Consider the following 22847-nt stretch of genomic DNA (forward strand, 5'->3'; position numbering starts at 1 on the left):
TTTCAAACCACAAAAAATTCCGGTGGACCAAAATCACACACCACTAGCATCAGTTGCAAAAAGGTTCACGACCACCCCTCTGTACTGGTCTCGATGCGATTCTTTTCATACTGCTGTGATTACGTCACTGCCGTATGGTTTAGCTCCCGACAAACAAAATCATGCTTCTTTTCGCATCAGTCACATGTACTGTGTAAAAGTGCCTTTAATATTACTGCTCGTGCAAACTGCAAGGTTCCTGTTTCTCACATTTGTCCCTTTTATCTGGTGTGCCTTCTACTTAGCACCTACATGTGTATTCTTCGCCGACAAGACACCCACTCCAAAAACTTTTCGGACAAAATATTCAATTAAAATCCGGTGTGTTCTAAAGGCAGACGGGCGCACAGCATTATACACCTAGCAGGACTGACTGCGACGTACTTCATGACATAAACTGTACCTGAAAAGACCATCATGAAATGCGGTGCCTATTTCATTCACTCTTTCATAGAAATCAACTACAGTCTGAGTATTCAAAACCAGTGAAGTGTTTTTTTTTTCTCTTTCAGGAACAGGTGCAGCGATCAGCAAGGGTGCGCTCACGCCAGTACCAAGGAAGGAATTTATCTCCTCTGTGTCCTTTACCGAAGCCAAAAGACTACAACTTTGACATCCATTCCACTCTCCCAGTCCGGGTCTTTATAATCACCACAAGAGGGCAGAAGTGGGTAGGACCTGGATTGGCTGGAGAAGCGTGGCTAAGCGAGGGATTTCTCACAGTCTCCAGCGCTTGCAGTAGAACGCGAGCCGCGGAGTTGTGGCAAGATGCTCTCTGGCTACTGAGAGTGTGCTGGTAGATCGCTGTGGACGGAACGCTTTAAGAAAACATTAAATAATATAAAATTAATTTAAAAGAAAACAAAACATGAACTTAACATGAGCGAGCTACTACTCCCGAAGTTTGTTCTAAATAAAACAAACCTATAAACGGAGTCTACTTTTTGTTGTGTGTTTTTCTTTTTTTTTTTCCACTCTTCAAAGAGGAATTAGCCGTATGCTGGCTAGAGGGCGGTGGCATTTCGTTCTACACTACACAGCTAGCTAGTCAAGTGCTTTGACACAAGTCCCGGGAACCCTTTAACCTGTTTTCATTTTCCCCCTCTCATTTTCGCTCTTACCCCCCACCCGTCATCTCAACTCTCCAGAATTCAACCGGGGGAAACAACTGTCGGCAACGCTCCGATCGCGACACTGTTTCTGGCAACTGTCAATTAAGAACAGCGGATATTCCTCACCGAGGAGTTTTGTTCGTTTCTTCGTATAATGGGGAAAAGTGAACTGTTGGCGAAAACGCGAATAAGATTCGCGGGATACTTACTGCGAATGTGCGCCGCGCCTGGGTTCCTGCTGCTCGTTCTGCTCAACATCGGAGCCGCGCAAGGTAAGACAGCATTCCACCGCCCGTAACCTGCCAGTAGCCTCCGATCGGATGGAAACGATACCAGCGACAGTGAGATGCTGTGTGCAGTGCATGATTTTGCAGACAATATGCGTGAGGGTGTTGACGTTTTTCGTTTTTGTATTAAAATATCTTGTCTGCATAAGGAATTTTTTCCCCCACTAGATGCACAATAAGACAACTCCGCGTCGAAGAAAACTACGCTGATTGTTGTGTGCTGTGGTCGTGCGGACTTTGCACTGATATTGGTAGAACTTTTGATACCAAGACATTCAGTTTCTAGATTACAGAGGGATAGACTATCTAATAATTTGAGACGGTCGTAATCATATATTCTGCTGATAGTTACGTATGGAATGTGTTCCCTAAAAGTCTTCTCGGTGTAACCTATTGTTTAAATTCTTTATGAATGGATAAACGACCAAAGGCTAAATTGTAACATTATCTGATTGTGAATTGAGCACTGAACACTTATGTTTCTTTGACGTGGCAGACGAGAGCTTGTTTGTTGGAAGTAAACAGCTGAAGCCTATAGTTTTAGCAGAAAACTGTACGATCGCGCTGATGTTAATCGTAGATGACATTTCAGCTGGTAAATGACTCCATGGTGCGCTCAATGAAAAACAAGCAATCGCTGGCGAGCGTTCCGCTTTGTATACAGCCACGGCTGTTACTGAAGGTCGGGCTACTTTCATGGAAATGCATTTGGCATAATCGCGGGTTTCATAACCAAAAGCCCAGGCAATGTGTTAAATTATTGTTGTGACCACCTTGATTCCCTGCAGGCTGAATTGGTCCCCACCGTAGACAGTGTATACAGTGAACAGAATTTATATGTTGGTGGTTTTGTCTAACTGAAAATACGGAGAAAGTTCGGCCTTAAGCGAACCGTTCTAACGAAAAGATACATGCGAAAGTTAAACTGCAAGAACTTAAATTGTTTGTCCATAACCGCAGTGATGCTTTGCGGAATTAGCTAATTTAATTTATAAATTAGTCCGAACCTGAGTTGATCTGACAGTAGTCAGTGAGACGTGTGTTATATTAACCACTATTAATGACTAGGTGGCACAATATGTACGTTTACGTTGAGAGAAAATAGCCTGCGTTTTATTTGCGTAATAAGTTACATTTATTACTATTATTATTATTATTATTATTATTATATTCGTTATGGATTCTAATAATAATATTGTTAGTAGTAATAATAATACGTTGGTATTATTATAATATAATTATTTCATTCGAATTTAGTTATCAAGATGAAGACAATCGTCTGTTAGTAAGTGCCCGTTCACAGTTCCAGTTCTTAACAGGTCTAGATTTTTAAAGTGTAAAAACATTGAACGTTGTATAAAGTGTGTGTGTGTGTGTGTGTGTATATATATATATATATATATATATATATATATATATATATATGCATGTATGTATAATGCTGTATATAGTGTGTAAAGAAACTTGGAAACTGAGTAACATGATGTACAACACTTTGCTACAACTCTTTGCAACGCTCTCCCCCATGTTATTTTCATATTTAGTTCAGGAGTGAAGATACGTTTGGTTTTCCTCTACATGTTAAGGAATATTTTCCGTTGAGACCCTATAAAATAGCCGGGTTCCATTCTGCCTCACTCAAATAAGCGTCGCGTAAACTTTTATTTTGGCAACTGTTAAACTATTTTCTGTGCTTATATTATATATCACTCCGTAGTTTTAACATAGCAAAGCAGATCATTGTTTATTTATTTATTTTTGTTTTTTGTACAAATGGACGACACGATTGCAAGAGTTTTAATTCGCTCTTTAACTCGAATGGAAAATATTTCTCACATTTTTTTAACTGATATAGAAAAAAATTAAGATTGTATGCGTATGCAATGGTAGTCTTATCTGGGGCGTGCGCTCCACGTCGTGGTCTTCTCTGTGGGGGAAAGAAAAAAAAACTTTTTAGCGATTTTTTTTTTACTTTTAGATGTAGAACAGTCACACAACGGAATCAAAATATTCGTTCCGAACGTTGAAAATATCATAATTCTTATTTTCTATAAATAGCTAAATATATACTCTTTGAGGATAACTCATTGAATGGATTTGGTAAGACCTCTGTTTAAGTAGATTTAGAGGCTATTACACAGCTGAGTTTCAAACATACAGTAACGTATTCATGGTTTTAATCTTCCTTGTTTTTTTTTAAAAATTATTTTTCTTGTTAGAGGGACTGCCTCGCTTTTGTTGCCTAGTGAAAGTGGCTAAACTGGACGTGCGATGTTTTTCAGCATATATGGCCCTGTGCAAGTCCAGAGCGCTGGAAGAGGCACTGAGAGACCGCCCTTACAGTTATTCCCATTGTGATCCCAATGTGATAATCTGTATGAAAGATGGAGTTTTCTTAGTTTTACAGTACAGAAATACTTTTTTGAACGATCTTATTGTTTAAACTGTGCTATGCATTGTAACGGGAAAGTCCCTTCTCATTTGAATAAAATTCCTTGCGAAAATACTAATACTACGCGCCGTCTTGTATGTTTTGGATTACAATTTTGATCGCTCCACTACTTTAATTGTCCGGGACGAATAAAAGATGAATCTCGTGAACTGCTTGGGCGAAGATTTAAAACAGATGTCATAGATGTTTTCCTCAGTGAGTGGGCAATTTTCAGGAAATTTGATATGCATTAACTTTGTAATGTCCTCTGTGGGATTTATTAATTTGAAGTAGACTCACAGCTACTTGCAGCAGCTTGGCTGCCTCCAGCCAATTATCATGTTGCAGATTTTGCACTGAACTGGAACACATTTTATCCCAATGTGTTACTTGGCCAAGTAGCACTAAGGTCCATACGTACAAACCTTCATACCCAATCAAACGCACATAACGATCAAATTACACCATTGTGCCATTTTGCATTATTTTCCTCAGTGTACTTTTCTGCTTGGAATGTTATGCCATGGTGTTAAATTTCATAGTTTCTTTTTGTAATTATTGCTATTTTATTTTACCAAATACTTAAGTCTTTGTAGGAGGGGATCACCATATTTGGTTTAGGCCAACGTGAACATAGAAGTGCATGTTGCAGGAGTGTCTGTGGTCGGGGTTTGCGTGGGGTGTTTTTGGGTTGGTTGGTAGTGAGTGAGGCGATGGGGGTATGCAGGGGGTGCATGAGTGACGAGAGACCGATCTGAAATGCCTCACCCAAAATGCTGGTGAAGATTTCTGGCATTTTCCTGGTGGCCTAGCGGCAGCCCTTGAGCCGAGAGGCGGGTCGTTGAAGGAGAGGGAGATGGGTCACAACCCCGGGGGCCAGGGTGACAGCTCGCCGAGGAGGACAGTCACGGGCTCATCCATTTTCTCCTGTGCTGTTCTATATCCAGCAACACCAGCCATTCTGTCTGGTCATTGCTCTCATGCTCCTCAAGCACTCAGAGGGTGGGCAAGTTCCACTGCACCCTTTCAGTTTCACTGGGGGCAGAGTGTTAGTTAACCAAGTTTTTTTTTTTTTTTAAATACACCAAAACTCCATTGTTGATTTTAAAAGAGTGCTTACTTTTAATGAATGCAGCAGAAAGGGTGTTTGCTTAGCGGGGACAAAACATGGCGGAGTGTTTTCAGTGTTTGTCCTGATGTCATTAAAAGCGGGGGAGTGTGTTTTATTGAAGCTGGGCTTGAATGTTTACAGAAGTCTTCCATCCTGCCTTTGGCCATTAAAAACAGAGACACGCATGGCGCTGTCAGTGGAATGTTATTTAAGGACGCTTTTCTGAGTAAGTGGCAGCCGTCTCCCAACTGCACTGAGACAGCATAAAACCCCTCGGCCTATTAAAAACCCATTAGCTAAACCCACTCTCAATAACGGCTGATTGTGTGTCAAACAAACGCAGGCTTAAAGCCCTTCCTTCAATGGTGTGCTGACAGGGTGCGCATTCCTGAGGAGGCAGGTGGCGGGCCTCTACCCCTCTCATTTAGCGCCAGGGTTACGGATGGGCTTCCTCTCAGGGTGACTCCAAAAGAACCGGCCCAAGCCCAGCCGCAGTAGGCGGCAGCCCTTCTTCCAGAGCTCTGATCGGGAATGCCAGTCTCCCGCCACGGCCGGTTTCCCAGAATGCCCAGCTGCTAGCAGCCGAGCCGCCGCAGAGGCAGCTGTGTTTTGTCTGCCACCGACTGGGACATGGGATCGCGCGAGGGCCGCGAGCCCAGCCTCCAATCCTGAGACAGGATTGCTCTGGCGTCCAACACTTTGATCCTCCTCGGCTCTGAGATGACAAGACCATCGGATCACCGGCACCGTTCATGACTGACTGTGACACCTAAGCCAACTGAAGCTCTCCCAGGCTCCCTTTCCACTGGAGTACTCCCTGGGAAGGGAGATGGAACACATCCATCTCCACACAAGTTGCTTTCCCCATTTCTAGACAGCAGATCTTTTCATCGTTCTAATACATGAAGCTTTTTTGTTGGTTATGCTTACATAAAAAGCTGACTTTTGTGACTGAGAATCTTTTTATTCTGTGCTTTTTGATAAAACATGACAGAAATTCCAGAGGGCTCAGGTGTGATGTTTCTGTCCCTAAATCAGTGTGGCAAAGTGTCGCGATCTTCCTCCATGTTGGCTTTGTCTGGGTTGTGTCCTCGGGACAGGTGCAGAGAACACCACTGACACTGCCATTTATACTCTCACTAAAATGCTCAAGACGGGGTTTGAAGAGCAAGCGAGTACAGCTGTGCGAATACAGAGTCCACCATAGGCTTGGAATGAGAAAAGACAGAAAGGGAGGTAAAGACCCTTCTCCAGGGTATGGAAAGAGAATGCAATTCCCATTCCGGAGCCCCGTGGAGGACGCAGGCCTTCTCTGTAATGGGAACCCAAACCAGGCCATTCCATGTGCTTTAAGAAGACTGTTTGTACTAATTAATAGCCCAGAGGTTTGTAGGTACTCATGAGGTATTAGATTTATATTGTCACCTCCCAGAATGAGTTTAGGGTAAAAATGATGTTGGGGCAGTTAAGAGTCTGACTTATTGAATGACGACACATGTTTTCCGTGACTTGGCCTCTCATTGTTCATTGTATGATGTGCCCTCCCCCCCGCCCTTCCTTCTCTCTTCTTCTCTCCCTGTCTTTCTCTCCGTGCTCACAGAGATTTATTCTGATTAATTAAACCTCAATTAAACAGCAGAGTTATTGTTGTTGGGGGTCTGAATGAGCGGAGAGCAGTGGGACAGGGAGTCATATATGTATATATACCGGGTCCCCGCTGGCTGCACATCGGATCTCTCCCTCACCGGCAGGGCCAGTAGCCCCAGAAAGGGGGCCAGCCTTTCCCAGAGTCTTCGGCTGCGCGGGCTCCCCGCTGTCTGGAGTCCCAGCAGGGCCTATGACTGGCGAAACCAGCCAGGAGGAAACAAGGGATCAGGAGGGCTGTTTTTAACCTGCTGAACCCCGCACAATGCGGGGGCCGGGAGCCTGCCTTGTCGTTCTATTTACTCCGCCTCTCGGGGGACCGAGTGTGCCAGCAGATGGGCGTGCGGATTCGAGAGCCGGAGTGGGCTCTCTGTCTCTTTCAATGTGTAACTCCGCCGCGGGAGAAAGGGAAAGTGACAAGCGGGGCAGTCGGCTTTTGTCTCCGTGATGTTTATTGTCAGCTTTGTCCTCCATTCGGGGGAGATAAATAAATGTGCACGAGCATGGGGAAGGTGTATTGTGCTTAATTCAACATTCACGCTCCTTTCAGGCAGACAAAGCCTCACTGTAAGTCCTTTCAGATGCATTATGAATGTGCAGCGCCCGGATCAAACGTGCTACATTGTCGTCGTCGTCCCCCCCCCCCCCGCCCCGTAAGCCAGCAGAGTTGGTGTGCAAGAGTAGGCTGTGGGATTAGTTTACTTTTTCCTCCTCCTCGCCTCTTTTCTTTCACACTCAGCCTTGCTCTTTATTCTCTGTCAATGCCATATGCATATTGTAATCTTAGGTTAATCCAAAAAAAATGTTCTGAAAATGAAAGGGCGGTGTTATGACAGTTGTTACTGTAACTGTTTATCCCGTAAGCCGGTGTGTGGATCCCCTCGGACCGCTAAAGGTTACAACCATCAAAGTCGTCCCCGCAAATCGCTCCTGCGCGCACAATGAGCGCATTGTGAAGGCACGGGAACGTGAAGGCGATCCAGGGCTGGAGAACGTATAGGTAATACAGATGTGATGATGTAATGCAGCGCTGGCAGAGAGCAGAACGAGGAGCTGCACACGTGCGTTAGCGGAGCGGCATAGCGGTGAAAGCGAAGGGCCGACCAAACTGCACGCACAGGGATTCGATTTCTGCTCCATATATTATGCCACCTTATTGGTGTCAACATTACATGCAGTTTGTTTGTTGTCCTGTATTCCGGGACCCCATTCTCAGCGATAACGAACATGAGCAGCAGTTTGCTGAGCCTGCATCTCTCCTCGCCGGTGTCAGACCGTGCTTACCCTGATGGTGGAGAGTAAAATATTGCATTGTTATTTGGGGCGTTATTTGTGGCAGTGGTTTTTCTTTGAGGGAAGCGTGAGTTGAGATTGGCTGGGCCGGGGTAAGCTAATGATTTCTGATGCTGGAGCCCTCTCCTGTCTTTGCTGTTGAATGGGGGGGTAATTAATCACAAACTGTCACAATCACGGACTATCACAATCTTAACTACAGGGGAAGCATCACCGCGCAACTTCCAGTTCTATTATCAGTCCATTAGCTGGGCCCGGCCCGGCTCGACCGCCAGTGTCCCCCGCGCCAGCGTGGCTGACCCGTCTGTCTGCAGACCACAGGCACAGAGAGAGGCGCTCGTGTTTGGGGCGGTGGGGAATGGCACGGGGGGTGGGGGGGGGGGGGGGGGGCAGGTTGGCCTTCATCCAGTAACAGTGACGCACAGAGGGGCATCCAAAGTCGCGAGTCATGTCATACCTGCGTTCCAGAGTGAGAGGCTCGCATACCTCACCAAGATGGTGCGTGCGTGTGTGTGTGTGTGTGCGTGTGTGTGTTTGTGTGTGTGTGTGCGTGCGTGAGCGCAAGTTTTCGTGTGTCACCAATAGACCTTTTCACAGACAAGCATTCCGTCATCATTTTCAAAGGAAATGCTGGCAAATGAAAGAATCTCGATCACCACAGGTAGCCACGCTGTTGCTAAGCACCTCTGGCATTATACCGAAATGTCACTGCATGATGGCAGGCTTCAAAACAGCAACAGAGAGCGAGTGCAGTGGACATGTTTTTCCTCTGCATGTTTATGTAGCATCCTCTTTGGGAAGTCTTCATGGAACAGATCGACAGTGGGAATACATTGAACAGAATGGTCACTGCAGTCATATCAGGGAGGCAAACGAGGCCTTATTTGGTGGTATTGTTATAACAAAATTACACACTTACCATTTTCAGATTTTTGGCCATGATTACAGTATTGAGGTGATTTTGGTAGCAGTTAAAAAGCTAATAAACAGGGGGACAATTCATTTTAGTAGGTATTTGGTGCTGCTGCTGCTCAGCATATTCCCATAGGTAATGGAATTAGAAAATTAAAATAAAAAAGGGTGTAGTCAGTTAGGCACCGATTTCATAAGGAATGACTCATACGCACTTAAAGTGTGACATGGGGCCGCTCTCAAAATTCAGGTGCCCTTCAGGGCCTATGAAGAAAAAAAATCACTGTTTCTGTTTCACATTTTGTTTTTATGATCCCCTGGCCCCCACCCAACCCCATCCCATCTACGCCCTCACACCTCCCAAAATCCCTCTCGTGTTCCACGAAAATTTCCCCGCACCACGCTTCTGCTCGAGAGAGGTCAGGGGAAAAAAGAAGAAGAAAAAAAAAATGAAACAAGGAAAAACATGCATCAATGTTCCTGAAGGCAAAGCCTGTAAAAGCCTCGGGGGTATTTATAGGAAGTGAGGTAGGACTGTGTGTTACGTAAGGAGAGCCCTGCTGTCCTGGAGATTGAGATTTAGGTCAGCTCTCTGCTGAAGCAGGGTTACAGCACCACCTCACCCAGGGGAACAGAGCAGCGCTCCTGTTGAGCCTCAAACTAACAAACTCTCCAAATAATAGGCTCCCGTTTCGGCGGGATGCCTGCTCCTGAGGCCCTGCTCGATAGCCTCGGCAGTTTTACCTTCTACAGATGGGTAAAGAAATATCGAAGGGGGAGAGAGTGAATCAAAGTGCTGGGAGAGCGAGGGCTTAGCAGATAATCGGCTGCCAATAAAGCAAAGCAAGAAAACAAAATGCTGATGAAACGCGGTGGTAAATTTAACAGCCGTCGTCTACCCTGGCCGGGCCTTGGCCTTCGCTAGCCGGAGACTAGCATGCTTTCCCTGTGCCCGCGTGGTGCCAGAACCCCCACGTGGCGCTGCCCGGGGAACAAGACCTAGCCACCGGAAATGTGGGGGGATTCCAGCAGGATCTGGGCCAGGAGGGGCGGGTGAGGGACAAGGGCACACACGAATAGCATGGCAGGCCAGGTGGAGATCCGTGCCCAGACCGGCAGCGGTGACTGGTGGCTGCACAGGCGCAGCACGCGTGAGCCTGTGAGCTGGAGCCAGCTCCCGCTCCTGCTCCCCACCCTCGCCAACGCGTCACGGAGCCACCTGCCCCGCCGCAGCTCACCAAGCCATCCTCCCACCTGTGCATCAGATCAATGTCACAGGTGTGGCGTTGGAATGCTGTTTAGTGCCAGACCATAAATTAATATGTCTGTTGTATCTTAGTGCTTTTGTGCTGCTTGTTCAGCGCAATGTGGCCTCTGTCATATGATTACAGATAGAGGAAGACAGAGGAAACAAATTGTTGTGCCTTTTTTGGAGAGAAACCAACGCCGAGTGAGGTGGGGGTTATCACAATGGTGGAAGCATCATGTAATAGCAGTCAGGCTGACTTCCAGAACATGTAACTGACACAGTCCATTTCCTGCCTCCTGTTTATCAGTCAGTGTCTGTTTTGTTATTTCTGCCCCCCCCCCCCCCCCCCATCCCCCCTCCTTAAACAGCAGATGAAAGCACTGTGCAGACAGCTGAGTGTCCTTCCCTGTTTGTTTACGGGGCTTAAATGAGGACGGTTTGTTTCCAGAGCCTCGAGGGGGGAACAGCGCGCTCTGGTTCACATTAGGCCTCCCTTCAATCTGAGGGCGAGAGGGGCTCTTCCCCCTCTCTCTAATTAGCAGGGCTCTTTTGGGGGGGGGTGCAAGGGGGGCTCGCTGGGATGGCTCGGGATGGCTGGGTCGAGCCCCAGTATGATTGTCCCCCCCCCGGCCCTTGAAGTGGCCCCGGGTACGGAACACAGGAAGCGGTGCTCGGAGCCGGGCCTGTTATTACCAGCAGCAGGTGCCAGCCACGGAATGCGGGAGCCATGTTTGAAGATTTACAAACACCGCTGTGGGAAAGACTTCAGTCTGTCAGGGCTGATCTGAAGGAAGATTCATTCCTTTCCTGAGGGGGGGAAGGGATTTGGAGTTTGAAAGGGAGACGGGGGGTGGGGGGGGGTGGGGGGCAGAAGAGACCGTTGCATTTGATTCTTCCGGCACTGCGAAATGTCATCCGCAACCCACAGAACTCTTTCAAAAGGCACGGGAAAAAAAGAAACACCAAAACAAAACAAGACTGTGTAGCTGCTAAAACCCCATGTTGCTCTCAGAGTTTTTTTTCCTTCTTCTTCTTCTTCTTCTTCTCATTCCAGGCTCTTTTCTCTGTTACTCAGTCTGGGCTGTGATGGGGCCACAGCTGAATCCGGCACATAATTAAAGGAGCCCGATGCCTCCGCAGGCACCAGTGCCGCAGTTAGCCTGAGATCACAGCCAGGACAAACAGGCTCGGTGGAAGTCATTTGACATCCGCCGGGAGACGAGAGAGATCGCGTTACCCTGCCATGCATTAGACAGCCCCCCCTGCCTGCTCCCAAGCGCTCCTGTGTGATCCTGTGTTTATTTATCTGGGTCATCTAGGTACCGGCTCTGCGCCTCACCCAGAAATCTAAGGGCCCGGTTCTGGAAAGTATCATTCGCTCAGCAAACTGAAGTTCGATCCTCACCGTGCTCTGGCAGACACGATACATCAACCCCTCCCCCTCTGCCACCATGTTCAGTGAAAAATGGAAATAAAACCTCCAAACATCTCGAATGGCTGTAGATAAAGCCGTATGAATACCAGGCATTCATCTGCAGGCGATCAATCTGTTTGGTATGGCCCTGGCTCTCCCTCCGCCTGTATCCTCGGACCCTGCCGAAAGGAGGATTTGCCTGCGAGGACGGCTCAGGGAGAAGGCCTGTTACAGCAGCAGCTGCCACGGTAGAACGGCTCATCTATTGATTTTCAATGTTGGTATTTCGCCTGTGATTAAAGAAGTGCTAATTGAAGGCTGCGCTTTATTTTCCCTATTACTTTGTAATTCTCGTCCATCGATCCCCCCAGCGAGTTTATGAATCATGGCAAGGGAGGGGAGCAGGATGGTGAGGCATCTGGCCTTGAGGAGCAAAGTGTGATGGGAATTCAGTGATGCAATGTCTTTTCTTGCTCTTTGCCTTCCGCGGTGTTCCTCGTTCCCGGGAGTGGAAATGCGGTAATTGAGGACGCCCGAAGGAACGGTACCCTCACAAGGTCATCCCAGCACTCATTCGCAGCGTCTCCAGAAAGACTGAAAAAGTGCTGTCACATATCCCATCAGCCACTTACGTCTCAACAGTCAAGGCACATACAGCATAATCAGACTTGTAATGGAGACGCGTTAATCCACAGAATGCAGCGATCAGGTGTATCATTGTAATGTCAGTCTACCTTTCTTGTCGATTCATCTCGTTTAAGATCTAAAACGATGCGTGAGAACATGCATTATCGGTCAAAGCCATCCATTACATGAATATTTCACCATGTCTATTATTAATGCTCATCTGCATTCTTATTTGAACCTCTTCCTCTTCTGTCTCGGTGTGTGCGCGTATCTCCAGTGCCTCGCTCCCGGCGCACTGCGCTAATGGTGATGCTCCTGGGTACCCCTCGCATTTAGCGACTCAGCACTTCAGACTGCTGCCGTGTCCGAAAGCCCCCATCCCCCGGGGGCCCCCGGCGAGCCGCAACCTGCTCTTCAGCGTTTAATTGGGATGCACTCGCGGGGGCTAATTTGGCGTAAGCCCACTCAGGCGTCGTCATAAATCTCGTTAGCGGCATTAGGCCCGTGGAAAGGGTCTGGGGATGACTCTGCATTGTTGCGAGGCGCCACGTCGCCTTGCTCACCTCTGAGCGGGGGAACGGAAGGATGTTCTGTAATGGAGTTTGGTCAGAGAGGTTGGTATGTGAAGAGACTGATTATGGCTGGCTCTCAGTGTTCACAGCTCCCAAGATGAGGTCATTTTGCTGCCATTGTCATGTGAGTTTATGAACCTAGTACCAGCTGTGTCCCTCTACAGCCACCCTGACGCAATACAGAAAGATTCTACCCCATAAGCGCTGATGCCAGGTCGGCCTACCCTCCTATATTATCGCTGTGGCTAGGATTGGGGCCGGTAGAGGCAGGAAAACACCCAGAGTGACATCCTGGGGTAAGGGATTAATTTTTCCACTTTTCCATCCATGGCCCTGGGATTTTTGTTGGTCGATTGCATCTGGAAAACACATCCTGTTCAGTGCTTTGTCACAATTCAATAGCTAAAAAAAAGCTCCATGACAAATATGCTTTGATTGACTCAAGCACCAAGCACCGAAGGAAAAGGGGACTCAGCAGTGAAAAGGCCTACTTTTTGGGCTGCTGTGGTTTCTTTTCTCTCTCTCTCTCTCTTTTTTGTTAATGGAGAACATCCCAGTTTTAGATCCTGATGTCTGACAGTATCCTCCACACCCCCTCCCCTGCTCCTGTTACCAGAGGCAGTCAACAGAAAAGAGGAGGCTGATGAATAATGAATCCTCTGGTACGGCAGGAGGAACACTTATCCTTTAACCTTAATGGTGCCGGGGAACAGGTGGTCTGGATAAGACAGGAGTCAGCACTGCGCCTTTACGGGGGAGAGGACTGACAGAAGGTAAATTTTTATCGGCGCGCGCAGCTAATTTCCCGCTACTGAGGAAATCCTGCAGCGTCAGTGGGAGTGCGGCGGTACCCAGAGAGCCCCGAGCTCCCCACGGCCCCGCCGGAGTGAGCGGCCGGGTTCCACGGGGCCGCACTGCGCACGACTCAGCGCAGCCAGCGGAGGCTGAGCGGACCTCCTGGGGGAGGGGGGGGGGGGGGGGGTGGCAGCTGCCTGCGCTCGCTGCTCCTCTGTTTATGCCTCCCGCTCTCTTAACAGATGGAAAATGTTAGCATGAAAACGGGACTGTTTGGGTTGCACAGTTTAAGAAAAAGCCTGTTGTCAACAGAAAAAAAAAATGAAAGGCCTGCTCTCATTGAGTCACCTAGTCTGCTGGTCAGCAGCACAAGCAGAATATCGCTATATATAGTCATGCTCACCTCCCTTTGCTTTTCCTGGTGGCATAAAGGAAGGCACAGTGTGTTCACTGTGCAATGCCACGCTTACTCACCGATTCCTCACGTCTGGTAACCTGTGAGCACTGTCAATTCAGTGTCTGCAGGATGGTTCAGGGAGGACAGGGCGATGTGGTTTTTTTTGGAAGGTTGGCTCCTTCCTCTCACCTTGTGTTTCTGAATACAGATGGCAAAGACTGTGTTCACCTCCACGGAGAAAAAAAAACACAACAAAAAGTGAAAACAGAGTGTTCCCTCACCTTCCCTCTCCTCTTTAATAAATCGGTTAAAAACATCCAGGTTTTATTACAGGAAACAAGGGAGTTTAATCAGGGAAGCACCGACGGGCCTGTTTAATGATTTCTCCTTCTCTTTTCAATTACTTTGCCGGCGTCTTTTCTAGACGCTATCTGCTTTTTTTACTCTCTGCAGTCACATCAAGCGGCAGACTCGCCACGTTAAGGCACTGTGGGGAATAAACGCCGCGCCGCTTTCTTTTCGGCCCGTCAGAAGAGAAGGGGGGGTGACTGCTATGTCTTAAGATGCAGCTCAACAGATGGTAAACACAAGCTGAAAAGTAGACACATTTATCTGTCTGTCTTGTCACATGGTGGCCGAGAGACAGACCCCCCCTTTACCCAGGAAGCAAAAAAGCTCCACGGCAAAGCGGCAGGGGAGGCTTCAGAGGTGAGACGCGGCCGGAAAGGAGCGGGAATTTCACTTCCCCCCGAAAAACCTTCAAATTTACAGCCACCTTCGATATTCAAAACAAGCCTCGTGATATGGTTTTTAAAAAAGCAATAAAACAGGGCCTAAAACTGTAAAGGAAGATTTGTTGCGGACTTGCAGCCGCAGCAGAACCCTGGATGAACGGTCGCCATTTATATTTTTTTCCTTCACGGTCTTCACCGTCAGGCCAGTCTGCTTTAACGTATGTTTTCCTCCATTATTAGCATTCATCAGCCCTTTGGAAAACATACATTTGTCCTAATTATAGTCTTGCTTTGAATGTAGCACACAAGCAGCAGGTCAGGTTTCCCTCCCGGACCCCGTGGCCGAAGAACAACCTTTTGCAGCTGAGCATGCATTTCCTTCCATAAACCATCCCAGTCCATACATCTCAGCCATTAATTATTTTTCTCAGCCACTTTTCTTTCGCGAGTGCATGTCCTCTCGACTGCGCTGCCAAGATAGCATTGTTTGGCCACGTTGAGATTTAAGGGGAACTTATGAATGTGTGCATTTGTTCCTCGGAAAATAAATAACCTCCTGCTCCCTTCCCCAACTAAATAGCATGAAATCACGGTTTCTTTCCAAGTCCAGACCCATAACTCCCAACTAGTTAAAGAGCAGAATGAAAGTCGCCATTGTAAAGCGATACTCTGCGCTGCACTGCGTAAAATATGACTTGCGCTCAGGAAACAAATTAGCCTTCCACGTAACACAAAACGTACGAATTCCTGGGGTTTTAGGCCGAAACGGGGGGTAAGGTGATCCGCGGGGCTCGGGGCCCGGGCCGCTCAGAGTCTCGGGTGATGGAAGGGGAACAGCCGCGCAGATTTATTCCGTCCCCCCCGTGCCCTCACTATCGGCGACTGTGACACGGATTTGTTGTCGAATGTAAATTACACCTCCCGAACCGTTTCTTTCATTAGACTCATATATTTCCTTCCTCCCTCCTCTCTCGTTCCTCTCTCTTCCTCTCTCTCCCCCTCATTTGCGCCTAAGCGCGGAGCTAAATCTTGTTTGTCAGCGAGCCCGGTACACCTTTTTTTTTTAGGACCTTCTCTTTTTTTCAATCATTTCGATTTTAAGCTAAATGCTTTATTGCGCAGCTCTAGGTCAGTGTGGCGGTGTTCTGCCAACAACAACAGCGAAACGGAGAGAAGAGTAGGAAAAGAAGTAGAGGAGTAGGAGGAGCGAAAGAGAAAGATAATACAGACATTCCATTTTCCTCCCCTAATCTGTGCTTTTCTGACAGTGAGCTAAAGAGACGCATAATGTGTCTAGGCGACACACTAACTGCTGCTATTCTCGGCGCCTTTATGCTCCTCATTGTTCTCGCACAAGGCATTCGGTTAACAAACATTTGGACAAAAATTGCTGCATGAAAAAAGGGATAATTTTTTCAGCTCAATAAACTGCTTGATTTTTTAAAAAGTATTTTTCCGTAATTTCTCATTTCGTTTCTGCCGTCTGGTGTGAGTGTAATTTCAGCCATGTTGGGTCGTGTCTGTGGCCTACAACAGGCCGGTAAATCTGACTTCTGTTTTTGCTTTCTCTGTTTTTGCCATTCTCTGTGGCCTGTTTCCAGGCAGAAGAAATATGAACTGGAATATTTACACCTATGCTTCCCCTTCCTCTCTGTTTTGATAAGAATTTCTGAGAATAAATTCTCTCTAATGATCACGGGCAGCCAGGCTATGTTAATGAACGGACTTCCCATCGTAACTGAACTCATTTTGCAGAAGTGCGCTGAAGTAACACTCTGGGAACAGTGTCAGGGAGTGCGGGAGAGAGAGCAGAGTTGCTTCACTGTTAGACAGAGCTGCCCAGTGTAAAAGCAGAGCTGCGCAGTTTTAGGGAGAGGCGGACGGTGTAAAAGCAGAGCTGCGCAGTTTTAGGGAGAGGCGGACGGTGTTAGACAGTTGCACAGTGTTAGACAGAGCTGGGTTGCGGTACTGTGGGACAGTGACCATGTGGGACATCTATAGTGTAGGACAAAACAGGGGCGCTAACAGTAATTGACAGAATGAGGCATGATGGGATACCCGCACATGCAGGGAGGAAAAGATATCAGATGGCTGATTTATGGACCATGAAGAAGAGGTATTTGAGTGTCTGCCCTCCCTGTGTTGTCTAGTCTCCCAGTTACACATGTTTGGCATATCTGTCGCATCTGACTGACGACTCCATTTCCTTCTCCTCACTTTTGACACGTTTATTGTGCTTGATGTTAACGTTTCATTTTCATCAAGGCCTTAATTTAGGCTTTAATTTCCCAATTTGGTTGGTGCCAATATTTGCACGGACTCTCCGACTCCAGGTCTTGGGTTATACGTTCAAATACTTTCATAGCATCACTATTCTGCTGACATCTGCAAAGGTCATGTGGTTTTCAAGGGGAAAAATGGGCTGAAAAAACTTGAACTGAATATCAGTGTTTGGAGTGTCTGGATTTTCACAAAACACTCACACACTGCCGGTGTATATCTCATATGAAAGAGCCACTGTGGAGAGGCGTTTTCAGTGACAGGGGGTTACCCCCTATTTTTTGGAGCGCCAAGCGTGTGCATAAATTGCGGTAGGATTTAAGTTTGGCTGGGCCAATGCTCGGAAGTATTTTACAGCTATCTTTCTCGGTAACCCTTGAGAGTGGCAACAGTGTTCACAAAATAGACTGAGAATTGTTTGTCACGGGAAAAGGTCAAGTGGGGGGTGGGGAGCGGGGGATTGTGGGGGTTAGAGGGCGGTGCCATGCTGCTCAGCGGTATTTGGCTTTACGGTATTTTTGTTTAGATTGGACAATCAGACGATAAGGAGCCATTCAGCCACATGGAATTCTTCTCTGTGTGTTTGTGTGTGCGCATATGCGCATGTCTTTGTGCAAGAAAGAGAAGAAGAAGTTTGTCATCTTTAAGACATGGGGGCGGCAGTTTTAAGAAATGGGCTTGGAGGGGGCTAACAAAAACAAGTGTGGCGATGGCGGTGCTGATAGGGCAGGGGGGCGGTATGAGCTTGACTAACTTCCAGAAATTTCCATGGGAGTGCAGTGCGTGTGGGGGTAGATACACCCAGCCTTATTTATGGAGTCCTGTGTTCTTTACTGTGAGTCTTATCTCATCCCAAAGGCCTGCCAAAGGAAACAGGAGACGCAGCAGACTGCTGGCTAAAGCCTGCGCCGCTCACACAACTCATTTCATATACATGAGTGTGTGTGTGTGTGTGTGTGTGTGTATACATATACATATGAGTGTGTGTGTGTTTTTATACACATATGAATATGAGAATACTCTAGCATATATGTGTGTGTGTGGGTGTATGCGTGATGTGTAATTGTACTTGTGACACTAAGTACATGTGACAGTGAATAAAGCTAGTGTATATGAAATCAGGTCTGAGAGCAGTGTGCAGTCGCTGCATATATGTATTTCTATATGAATAGTAAACAGTGCCCTGTACTGTATGCACGTATTCAGTGCCGTGGTTTGATCCCGTGCCCCTCGCTGGCTCTATCTGTGGGGGCTGGGAGTGAGCTAGTGTTTCCACTCAGCCCTCGCAACCCAACACCAGCCTCTCCAGCCGGCCCTCTCCTCCAGCGCTGCGGCGAGGACAGCGGGGAGCAGCGGTCTGATCCCGGCCGACTCTAATGGGCCCAGGCGGCCCCCGGAGGAGGGGGGTGGGGGACTGGGCGCAGCAGGGGCAGGTAGTCGGGGGCACAGGGGCAGACGGGGCTTTTTGGAAAGGTCGGGGGGCCTTTCAAGATTAAATCAGAAGCAGTAACGTGGCCCAGATGTCTGTTCCTCTGCTGGGGTTGGGGGGTTCTGGTGGAGGGGGTGGGGGGTGTTCAATGAGTTATTTTAATCCTATAGTGGCAGTAATGACCTCCCACCCTCACCCCCACCCCCACCCCCTGCTTCAGAGTCAGTAATTTTCTAAGGTTGAGTCCCAGAATATAAGGCAATTGCTTGTTTTGTGTTTTTTTCTGGCCATGTTGTTGTGATTATTTGTGTTTATGAGGCCTGGGGGGGGCTTCGGAGTGGAAACAGTAGTCTCTCTTTGTTCTGCTGTGTGCTACTGGAGGAACAGAGGAGAGATCACATTTATCACTGCAGTCGTACCATCACTTTCCCTGCTCCACTTTTTTTGTTGTGTGTGTTTTTTTTCCTCTTTAAGAAAGCAAAGGCGAGCTGATAATGATTCGCTAACTAGCGCCACGCTCTCTGCGTACTCCGGCAGGAGGCTTCCTCCCCCGAGGAGTACACTGGAAACTTCCCTCATATCTTCACACGGAGAGGCAAGCGAACGCACACGCACACACAGGCGAGCGCGCGAGCGTTCCACACGCACACGCAATTTTCAAAGCTCCTCCGAACACAGTACCGTTTGCTCTCGGATTTTAATTTTTAATTTATTGTTTTGTTGTTTTTTTTTCGGGGTTGGAAAGTAACTGTAAAAGTTTTTTTTTTCCATTTAAAATAAATGTAGGCCATATAGAGATACAGATTTGATCACGTGGGAGGACTTGCACGTGAGGCTTAACTCTGAGGCTTGGACTTCTCGATGTCATGTGTGGGATGTTGTGCTTGTAAAAGCAAGGGATTGATTTAGTAATTGACCTACGCCCCCTTTCTTGAGTGACTCTGTCTTCCCTACCTGTGTCCCCAGTTTTCTTTTTTTGGATGTGTTTTACATTCCCTATCAACACCTGACCCAGGATCAGCTCATGCAGCTGTAATCCTGCCTCTGACAATCGTTTCTAAAAAGATTTGGCTGATTCAAGGTCAGCCTTTGGGGGGGGCACACCCCATCTGCATTGTAATTCGCTTATCCAGGCAGGGTAGTTTCGGGCTAGAACGCATCGAGGCAAACCTTGAGGCCCGTGAGGTTCAGCGCGGCGTTGCCTCTGGAGCACACTCCTGACCATCTGCGCAGTTTGTCACTGGTGATCAATACCGTGATGCAGTGCTGTGTACCTGACCTCGGCGATTGTGTTTTTCCTACCCCCTCCAGAATAAGAGGCGACTATTTAGCAAGGAGGTTAGCATGCTAATTGACAGGCTGCGCTAAACAAATCAGTCTGTCCCCCCCACCCCCCTCCGCTCCCCTGCCTCCCCCCTCCCTCGCCCTTGTGTCTCCCGGCCTCCCTCTCCGTGCATCTCGGCAGTCTAATCTAACTAATGCCCCCCTGCGCGCGCAGGTAAGTGAATTAAAAAGAGAAAATTCAATACTCGATCCATCAGAGGGGCCAGCCATGCGCGCATTAGCCCCTCTCTCCCCGGCCTTCGTAATTGCGTTACAAGACTCGGACGCTGTAACAATTAGGAGCTAACACTCTCCCCACCGTCGTTAATCTCACCTCGTAAGGGCCTGGGACACGGCGCGGGGCACCCAGATTAGGGCAATTTGGAAGGCAGACAGGAAAAAACGAGAGGGGAAGCGGCCGCCGGTTGCAGTAATGACGAGTAGCAGGGACGCGCTCCAGCGTTCCGTCCCCTGTCCCTCCCGGGAACCCGTCCGCTAATCGCGGCCTTTTCCGCCCGAGCCTCTCGGCCTCCTCCGCCTCCCACTCCCAGCGGTGTACCCTGCTTTCTCAGTTCTTTTTTTAATTTTATACACCCACTTCCCAAGCACAATGCTGCTTAGTCTTGTCTCTCCCCATAAAGGCATCGCCTAATCTTACTTTGCTCCATTTAAGAACATTACAGGCGGCCGGAGTGGGTCGATAATGCGGAAAAAAAATTGTCTTCTCACTTGAGTGTATCTCCACACCCTCGCTTGTGATGTTTGGGGCTAGTTTATGTGTGTTTGTATTGGGGGGTTTGCAGTAGGTGATAATACAAAATTGTATCTACTTTGTGGGTAGTAGCGTCTGTGTGTGTGTGTGTGTGTGTGTGTGTGTGTGTGTGTGTGTGTAAGTTTGATTGTGTTGGAGGCGGGGTTTGCAGTGTGCAATTGGTAATGCAGAACTCTCTGGTCCCTGTAGGCAGTGGTTGGGAGGCAACTTCACATTGTCGTCTGTACCACTTCCGAAAAAACAGGCTGGTTCCCCATTGGTGAGAACACGCATCTTTGGCGCGACACACACGGGGGAGTGTGCTGTTTCGGAGGCTGATGGTGGAGTGAGTAATTAAGAAGGAGTCAGATGCGTCGGGGGCGCCGTTTCCCGTAGATGAGACGCTTGCTGACTGATGTTCTCCACTCTGAGCCCATTTCGCTTTGTCTCTTTCTGCCATTAAAACAAGCGCCTGAAATAACACCTCCGCTTCTGAGGCGGCTGTGACTTTAAGGGTAGAACTTTCCTCCGAGGAGCCCCGCGCTGCACAGTGTGTCCATTCCCAGATCCCTTAATGGGGATTAACAGGGATCTCTGGCAGACTTGGGCGTGAAGTCTACAGAACAGCCATGTAATATTTATAATATAACTACTTCCTGGTTGATTTCCTATGGTGTGTTTCAGGGTCTTTCACAGCAGAAGAACTTAGTGGGAGTCCATGTAGAAAATGCGCTGAGATACGAGGTGTGGCCATTTGGGGAATGGCCCACCCACAGGCGCTGAATCAAACATGCTCGAGATGGACATCTGAAGACCCTTACTTTGCAGGCTCAAGTAAATCATGAGCTCCCTGCTTCCCCAGGCCCTGCACCCCAGAGAGCAGTGTGCTTCTACCTGCCATCTGACAAGCTGTAATCAATTACAATGGACAGAGTGTCTGTGTAAGGGTGTCTCCAGGGAGCCCCACTGACCAGCCATCTTCTTCCCCTTTCACCCCCCGTTGGGGATACTGCAGGATAACTTCAGTCTGGTTGTCTCTCTGCAGTTGATATCTCTGTTAGTGATGCAGGTATGTGTGAGTGTGTGTGTGTGTGGGGAGACGAGGTCACCCGATAACCCCGTGAGGCCAGGGTTAGCCCTTTCACGCATGAGAGGACAGGCCACATGCCTGTCAATCACACTCATGGACGGAAGCTGGCACTTTTAATCCACCGGCCCCCGCCCCCTCCCCACCCCCCCAGTCACAGAGGCTGTGGGACGGAGCGTGAGGAGCCATCTGGGGGAACACTGTCCTCGTTCAGCCCGGGGGGCCTGACAGATAACCCCCTGTGTGGGCAGTAGAGAGAGTCCTTTGAGTAAAACCTCCCTGCCTTTTTCCCTCTTCTATCTGAAGGGCACCAAGGCCATCACCTGCGTCTCCACCGACAGGTGGGAGTTTCCCACACTTTTGGCCCCGCCCGGTGCTCCTCTCAATTTGTTTCCATTAATGAGTCTGAGTGTCGTTAGCTCTGGTAATCCCATTGAAAGCGACTCACAGGGATTGCCGCCCTGGTCCCGCTCTCGGTCGATCTATTAAAGCCCGGGTAAATCTCGTTAAACCGCTGCTCTGACACACCGGCTCCGCTCCCCTTGACGATCCTCCGCGTGGCCCTGAGTCAAAAAGCCCAAATCATGACAGCTCCCGGTTGGGGCGCGCTTTAACACCCACTGTCCTCTCTGCTAGCAGATGTCACCGATGCTCTTAGTGACTCAGACTGACGGGGCAGGGACGTCGGCTTCTCGCGTCTCTAAAGAAGGGGGCTTTGACTTGTTTGACATCTCTGCGGGGTAGGGCTCCGACTTCTGTCACCTCTGCGGAGTTAGACGTTCCTGACATTTATAAACACAAGATCCTTGACTTGACACTTTTGTACGGTGTAACTTGTTAACTAATGGCCTCTCTAGAGAGTTTTGCTTTAACTACTAGGATTGCTACAGAGTGGAACTTTGGCTCCTGAAATTTCTATACATTTACCTGCTCATATCATCCTATGTATTTACATCTACAAACATACAGGCAGCCTGGACTCCTGCTATAGCTACAGTGTGGAGCTTGTACCCCTGGCTGCAGGTCAACTTACATTCTTTGTCTTTCCTACCACCTAACCCCAATGTACAGAAAAACAACCCCCAATTGTTTTCAGGTCACACACATCAATTACACTTAACCCATTTAAGTGTCTGCCATGTCCTGTGTACTTAAGTGGTAAAATATGCTGTCATTAAAGCAGAAGTAATGTGTTGAACTTAGAGTCAGGATATCCTGCCCCCCTCCCCCCTCCAGCCATTGATTTACTGAGAGACTCCTGGGCAAACAGTTTAATTTCCCTGTCACCGTGTCCTCATCTTTGTAATGCAGTGCAGGTGAGCACCTGGGAAAGAAAGCGTCTGATCCCAGTGGAGCTTCA

At 48.2% G+C, this 22847-nt stretch overlaps 1 protein-coding gene across 2 annotated transcripts in view; it reads left to right on the forward strand.

The window, feature by feature from the left end:
* The first annotated feature begins 791 nt into the window (after nt 1-791).
* The window catches only part of LOC118776314 (netrin receptor UNC5C-like), a 156381-nt gene continuing 134325 nt past the window's right edge, over nt 792-22847 (forward strand). For both annotated transcript variants that reach the window (XM_036526562.1, XM_036526563.1), the window contains exon 1: nt 792-1423. In XM_036526562.1, the coding sequence (XP_036382455.1) occupies nt 1306-1423 (118 nt within the window). In that variant the 5' untranslated portion in view covers nt 792-1305. The remainder of the gene's footprint in view (nt 1424-22847) is intronic.

Source organism: Megalops cyprinoides, chromosome 4, assembly GCF_013368585.1.
Source record: "Megalops cyprinoides isolate fMegCyp1 chromosome 4, fMegCyp1.pri, whole genome shotgun sequence".
NCBI lineage: Eukaryota > Metazoa > Chordata > Actinopteri > Elopiformes > Megalopidae > Megalops > Megalops cyprinoides.